The sequence below is a fragment of the Euprymna scolopes genome, chromosome 41 (genome assembly GCF_053919585.1).
Source record: "Euprymna scolopes isolate OS-2025 chromosome 41, ASM5391958v1, whole genome shotgun sequence".
Lineage (NCBI taxonomy): Eukaryota > Metazoa > Mollusca > Cephalopoda > Sepiida > Sepiolidae > Euprymna > Euprymna scolopes.
The window spans coordinates 8058135-8065702 of record NC_136522.1 but is presented as its reverse complement, the minus strand read 5'-3'; the positions used below and the strand labels follow the sequence as shown (position 1 = coordinate 8065702).

Genomic DNA, 7568 nt, shown 5'->3' with positions numbered 1-7568 from the left:
AATACATCTACCATCGCGTCGATTAACATTGCCTGCGTGGTGGCCATGTTCCGGTGCTCCGCAACCGGATATGCGAGAATTTCCAGTTCCTGCATGCGGTTGACCAGCCCATCTACATCCTCCCCGGTGGCCATCTTTATCCGGGATGTCTCTCTTACTGCTTGGACCATCGTCTTTTCACCGGCAAACTTTCTTTTTAACCGTTCACGAAAATCGGTCCATGCTATGCCTGGGTTATCTTCTATGCACCTGCATATAAACTCCGAGGCCGCACCCGTCGCCCCATCGCAGGCCAACAAAACCATCTCCCTATCTGTCAGACCATATACTAGTCTCTTTTTCTCTACTGTTGCTATCCATTCCCCTACTCCCTTCGCGTCTCCTCCATACGAGGGTATACTTACCCCCCCCCACCCACCCACCCACAGTGGTCGTTCCATCTTCATCTGTACCTCTACGGTCTCTACTGATCCCTCCCCCACTGACTGGTTTGCTTCGCTTTCTTCGCGAGAACCCATCGTCTTTCCCACTCACGCTCTTTCTACCACAAAACTACTGTCAACTCCGTGCAAAGTTGAAATTCACAATTCTAAACACAGACTGAGCACCAAAACTGAGCAAAGAATGAAAAGGGGACCAAAAGGTGACTTACCCTGTCTCTTACTGTCTGCTCCTTCTGCTGTCTTCTGCCGCTAGGTGGCTGTTTACGCGAGCTGGCCCAGACCTTATAGTCGATTGACTACAGTCCGTGGTCTGGCTATGCTCTCAGAATCTCTTTTAAAAAAATAGGAATGGTGTGCTTTTCTTCCGTTCGTTTTCTTTTCTTCTTCCCCCCCCCCCCCGAATTTTCTTTCCTTTCTCTCACAGGGAGATTTTGTGTTTTTGAGAGGGGGAAAAAAATCGTGTGCCCGTGGAAATTCGTTCGCACATCTCTTAACGAAACGAGATCTCCTGGATCATCGGCACCAAATTGTGACCCCTACAGTGCACAGCTCAGGTGCATAGGCTCGTGGTTGAGATGCACCTGTAGCCGATACCTGTGGCGTCACCCGTGGTTTCGTCTAGTGGTCGAATTCGTCTTCGCCGTCGTCGTCGGTCGCTCTCCCGTTCTGCTTTCAAATCAGCTTCCAACCGTCATCTGGGCTATCGGAGAAATATATTGCATTCACAACGGCGTTTCCAATCAAAGAAAAGAAAGTCAAAACTTAATTGGTTTTTCTTAACATAGAATTGATTATTGTCTTCGACTTTACAAATAATAGTTACACACTGGCCTAGTCATGCAACTCGGGTGGGGGGGGGGGCTGGAAGTTTTCTTTCCTTTACCAAGTTCTCCGTTCTTCATCTACCGTCAGTCCACGGGAAGGGATCAACTGCCCAAGCGAAAAGAAGACACCAATTAGCCAAGTGTCTTGTTTTTATCAAATCAGTAATTCCTCCTTCCACCCTTTTGGAGTTATTCTTTCTTTTTTCCCCTGCCTCTCCCTCTCTTTTTTATATCCTATTAATTTGTACTCCCTTTTTCTTCTTTTGAATTTCCTCCCTCTCTCTGTTTCCCTAATTTCTACTCCTCCTCTCGGCTTTATCTATACCAATTTTTAACCCTCATTGCACTGAGGTGTTTCTACTTATTGTCGAATTAGGGGTGATTAGTCACCCTGGTCGAACAACGCTCGACGGCGACCCTCACCCCAAGCTGTCTTTCATATCGCTCAACAGAGGTTTTAAAAACAACCTTTTCGTTGTTAACAGATATATAACGACAATGAGATAAAAACAATTATTGTTTTTTCTCTTTCTGACAAAATCCCATAGACATTTCTGTTTAAAACATCAAACCATCATCATCATCATCATCATTAGAATTAAGCCGTGCGAATTCCTCTGAATTCGTGTCGACTAGTAAGATCATTCGGCATCGCACGGTCCCCATAGGGTCAGAGGAGGAGGAGGAGGGGGAGGAGGAGGAGGGGGAGAAAGAGGAAGAGAAGACGGAAGGAGAAGAAGAAGTAGAAAAGGAAGAGGAAGGAGGATGAAGAGGAGGAGGAGGAGGAGGAGGAGGAGGAAGAGGAAAAGTGGGGAAAGAGGAAGAGAAGACGAAAGAAGAAGGAGGAGGAGGAAGAGGAAAAGTGGGGAAAGAGGAAGAGAAGACGGAAGAAGAAGGAGGAGGAGGAGAAGGTGGAGAAGGTGGAGAAAGAGGAGAAGAAGAAGAAGAAGAAGAAGAAGAAAAAAAAGAAGAAAGGCGGAAGAAGGTGGAGAAGAAAGCAAAAAAATGAAAAAAAAGAAAGAAGAAAGGAAAAGGGAATTTAAAAAGAAAGAAATAAATGACAAAAAAAAACGAAACTAACAAACAAAGAGGAAGAAACAGAAAAGAAAAATGAACAAATATAAGAAAGAAAGAAATATTCTTTTCTTTCTTCATCAAAAGAGAAAGAAATGATAAAACAGCAAACAAAGAAAGAAAAAAGAAATAAAGAAGAAAGAAAAATGATAGAAGGTGAAAGTTTTCAGAATTTTAGAGATGAGGATTGATAACTCATATTATTTGGATTATTCTTGTCGAATTCGCAAATTCCCGAGTTCGAACAAGATACACCTAAAGAAGGTCGGAGGTTACATCGACCAAAACGTTGTGAAAATAACGCTCTAAATGAGAACAGGAGTTCAAAGAAGCAAAAAATATGAAAAGAAGATAAGCAAAAATAATAGAAAGAAAACGAAACGAATGCCGGGAAGAATAAAAACAATCACAAGAAGAAGAAATCGAGAAAGAAAGAAAGAAAGAAATGAAGAAAGAAAGACAAATAGAAATAATGATAAAGATAAAAAAAAAGCAAAAACAAAAGAAAGAACAATAGAAAGAAAAACAAAGAACTAAAAGGGACGAATAAATATCAAAGAAAAAAAATCCTATTTATTTGTCTTCTTATGATTTTCCATCGAAGATTTCTGTTTTTGATTCTTCAGGATTCACAGATTTGAAATCTGATTCCTCTGACGCCATAATTCTCTGTGCATCCAGCAAAAGCGACAGACATTCCGAATGACTATTGGCCCGTGCGTATTCTTCCGCCGACCATTGGCGTACTTTGTCCCGCCTTGTAAAGTCCACATTCTTCTGAGCCAGAAGATAACGCACTACTTCCGGGTGTCCTGCACGAGACGCCGCCATCAATGGCGTAACTCCATCGTAAACATCAAAGCAATTAACATTTGCAAGACCTTTCTCGCAAATCAGGCGGACAGGATGAAGAAAACCAAAACGAGAGGCTTGTAATAGGGTTTGCTCTGACCAGGCAGCAACAGACGAAGAAGGTTTGTTTTCAAGACAAATTTGATATAAGTAAGTGGTTACTTCATCTTGGCCGGCCGCGCAAGAGACCAACAAGGGCGTGGCGCTGTTTTCGTCGCGGGCTTCTTTGTTTGCGCCGTACTGTAAGAGAATTTTCACACTGATCAGGTTCCCGTCCGCAGCGGCAACATGAAGAGGTGTCTGTCCGGCTGGTATCAATCGACCTTGAAACTCGACCTCGCTAGGACATGCTGCGTTGACGTCACACCCGAATTCCAGGAGCATCTCGAGAATTTCCGGTTGTTTGCAGGCCTGGAACAAAAGAAGAATGTCGTCCCTCCCCTCACCTATCCCTATGGGTGAATCCGAGATCAAGTGTTTCATGACGCAGGCCCTGTGTCCCCTCTCGACGGCCGTTTTTACCCCATCCACCTCGCAACCGTCGCTGCAAGGCCGTATGGTTCGTTTTAAGCGGGGTCCCGTCAGAATTTTGGAGTGAGATCGGTTAAGTGCTGACGTGATTTGACGGACTGTGCGATCTTTAAAAGAAAGACGTCGTCTCAGCCTGAAAGGAAAAAAAAGAAAGAAAAATGTTAGGGTGGAAATTAAAAAAAAAAAAAAAAGAATATATATATATACTCCTATAAATTCGTTTTGTGTGTGTGTGTGTGTGTGTATTCATATTCATATTAAACCCCCTTTCTCTATTTAAAAAAAAAAAAATCAAATTTTCTTATATATGCGTCGTGGAATTGCATTCACTAGCAAAAGATCTAGCTAATTTGCATATTCTTTTAAACATTCATTTTAATTAATTCCTTATTAGCTTTTTCGGTTTTCTCATATGATGATCATCTTTAGTTAGCTATTCTGTGTAATTATATTTATGCAGATATTCTACATGATTTATACTTGCATAATATTTGCGTAAAATGTTGAACAAATTTTTCCTACCAAACTCCTCCTAGAGCTTTTTGCTCTACAGGTATGACACTTCATATCTAAGGTATTTGAATCCATGCGAAACTTTATATTTGGGTTTTAGCCCGGAAAAATCGGTGCAAAAGTGTGCAAATTAAAAATAAAAAGAAATTTGCCCGGTGAAGAACGGACGCCGGCATTACGAATGCATAACGTAGTAGCTAATGGTCCATATTTTAATTTTTAGCCTTCCAGTAAGCAAGTTTTTATAGCCCAGTCATTGACGGCAGACGCAAAAAAAATCGTGAGCAGAACGTTTTGGTTTCGATTCTCGGTGGTGGCGCTTGAGTCTTTTTTTTTTATACTTTTTAAATCATTACTATATTTTGCATCCAATATATCTATCTATCAATCTATCTATCTATATATCTATAAAAGTGAACGTGTCTGTGTATCTGTGTGTCTGTGTACATTTCACTACGCAATAACTCTGTCAATTTTTAGTCTACAGACTCGAAATTTGATATACAGGTTACTGAGATTTGGGAAAATCGATGTGATCGGTTTTGGGCCAGAAATTTGGTGATTAAGGGGTCAAAGTTCAACGATTTGACCTTTGAGAACTCTACCAAACTCCTCCGACAATTTTGGGTCTACGCACTTGAAATTTTAGATATAGGTTCCTTGGACATGGATCTAACTTAATAACTTGATTTGAGCGCAAAACAATAAATTTTAAGGGGTCATAATAGGGGTCAAAGTTAAAAAAATTGACCTCTGCAGTCTCTTCCAAATTACTCAGACAATTTCTGGTCTAAATATTGGAAATTTTACATAAAGGGTATTCAGAGATAGGGCAAGCTTTTTCATCAGTTTGGGTCGAAAATTTTTAGTTACCAATATATAAATTTATGTATGTATGTCTGTTTGCATATCTGCCTTAAACTTTCAATAGAGGCGACGGATTTTACCAAGATCAGTATCGTTTTAAAATTTAATCTTTCATACGACAAATTTCGAGAAATTGGCTAAAAACATTAATATCTTCCCCTTCAACATGACACTTTTCTACGGGGGGGGGGTCACTTTTTTCGGCGATATTTTTTTAAAGTTATCCTCTCCTTTAGATTGCCTAGCCTTAATTTTAAAAAAATGTCGTTCCGGTTTGGCGGTGATCGTAACAGCATAAACGTTAGCTTTTACCCCGTTCTTTTCCTCCTTTGCGATACGGGTTCGAGCCTGCCTTCCTACTACCACTTTTTTATGCTCAATATACACATCCAAACGCCCGGCAAAATGCTAGTATATACATAAAGAGAGAGAGGGGGGAGGGAGAGAGAGAGAGAGAGAGATAGAATAAATGATAAAAATTTATATTCCAAAATTCATGATGTTGACAGTCTTATAGTTTATTTCCTTTAAATCAGTCGATTTATACAATTCTTGACAGTATCTGTTTCGTAGCGCAAAATAAAGCAATTAATTATTATATCAATTAGTAAATCTATTATGCCCTGAACTTAATTGTTATAATAATTAAGTGATTGATTTTGCGCTACAAAACAGATACTGTCAAGAATTGTATAAATCAACTGATTTAAAGGAATAAATTAAAAGATGGTCAACATCATGAATTTTGGAATATAAATTTTTGTCACTTATTCTATATATTGCTCTGTAATCACATTGAGCTTTTTATTGATTGATATATAATAAGAAAAATGTATTTCTACAGAAATATATATACAAATATATATATATATATAATATGTATGCGTAACGTAGTAGCTATTGGTTCATGTTTTAATTTTTGCCCTGCAGAAAACACGTCTTCATAGGTCAGGCATTAACGTCAAAGGAAAAAATAAATCGTAAGCTAAACTTTTCGGTTTCGATTCTTTGGTGGTGGCGCACAAGTCCTTTTTTAATTTTTTAAATCATATATAAATATATATATATAAATCATATATAAATATATATATATATATATATGGTCAAAATCATAAGAGCACTTAAGAAAGTAAGCGTTTACGCATATTATCGAATTTTTAATCAAACAAGTGCTTGAAACCATTGCCAAAAGGGAAAATATGATGGGAAAAAATTAAATCTGCTTCATTCGAAACCTTAACCCTGATCTAATAATTATTTTTAAAAAACAAACATTTTCACCTGGTCAAAATGATAAGAACACTTTAATAAAATCGGCTAGTTTTGAAAAAATGAATACAAAAAGCTTTCTATGTTACTAAAAGCAACTTGTTAGTGGATAAAAAAAATCTTACTAAATTATGAATGGCAAAAGCATTATCAGAGTTTGAGAGAGGAGGGATCTTTGAGCTTAATAGGGGTGGACTCTCCCATAGATCCATTGCAAACAAAGTGAATCGTAGCAAAACGGTCATCACAATTTTTTTTAAGAAATCCAGATCAATATGGGCACAAAAAGAGTCCAGGTCGACCAAAAAAGAAATAACCCCATCACTGGATCGCCGTATCAGAAGAAGTTTAAAAAAAACTCCAGTATGAGCTGAAGTCGATTGAAAAGCCAAACAGCAGCAGAATGTAGTCCTAAAACCATCAGAAGGCATCTGAAAATGAAGGGTTTCAATCATTTAAAGTGACTGCAGAAACCACGTCTTCTTTAACAGCACAAAACTAACTGACTTAAATATGCCGCCAAATACCAGACTTGGGATGAAGAGAAGTGGGAAAATGTAATTTTCTCCTATGAGAAAAAGTTTAATCCAGATGGTCCAGCTGGATTTCAACACTATTGGCATGATAAAAATTTGCTCAAAGAGACTTTTTCAACTCGGCATAGTGGAGGAGGGTCTTTAATGATCTGGGCTGCTTTCTCGTCAGCTGGGACCCTAAAGTTGCAAGTAGTTAAAGGCCGGCAAACATCATTGAAGTACATTTCAATGCTTGAAAATGCTTCTATCAGGACTGAAGGTCCACGTCTGTGTGGAAGAAATTTGTATTTTCCAGCAAGACAACGCTGCGATACACACTTCTCGACAAGCACGAGAATACTTTTCTTCAAATAATATAGAATTGTTAGATCATCCAGCATGTTCCCCGGACCTCAATCCCATTGAAAATCTTTGGGGAGGGATGGCAAAAGAAGTGTTCAAGGATAGAACCCAGTATGATTCGATAAAGGAACTTTCTGATTCAGTTGTCAGTACATGGGATAAAATTCCTTCGCAACTGATAAAAAACTTAATTGCAAGCATGCCGAAGAGAATTTTTGAAGTAATTCGTAATAATGGAGGCTATACTAAATACTGAGACCCTATTTAGCAATTTATAATTGCCTTTTATTAGATAAATTATCAGTGGTCTTAACATT

The 7568-nt window shown here is 38.7% G+C and overlaps 1 protein-coding gene across 1 annotated transcript; it reads right to left on the bottom strand.

Annotated features, from left to right (window-relative positions):
* Positions 1-2926: 2926 nt before the first annotated feature.
* LOC145266397 (uncharacterized) lies at positions 2927-3900 on the bottom strand. Its single transcript, XM_080122039.1, has one exon. It carries the CDS (start codon positions 3674-3676, stop codon positions 2927-2929), a length of 750 nt encoding a protein of 249 aa, XP_079978165.1. The 5' UTR covers positions 3677-3900.
* Positions 3901-7568: the final 3668 nt, after the last annotated feature.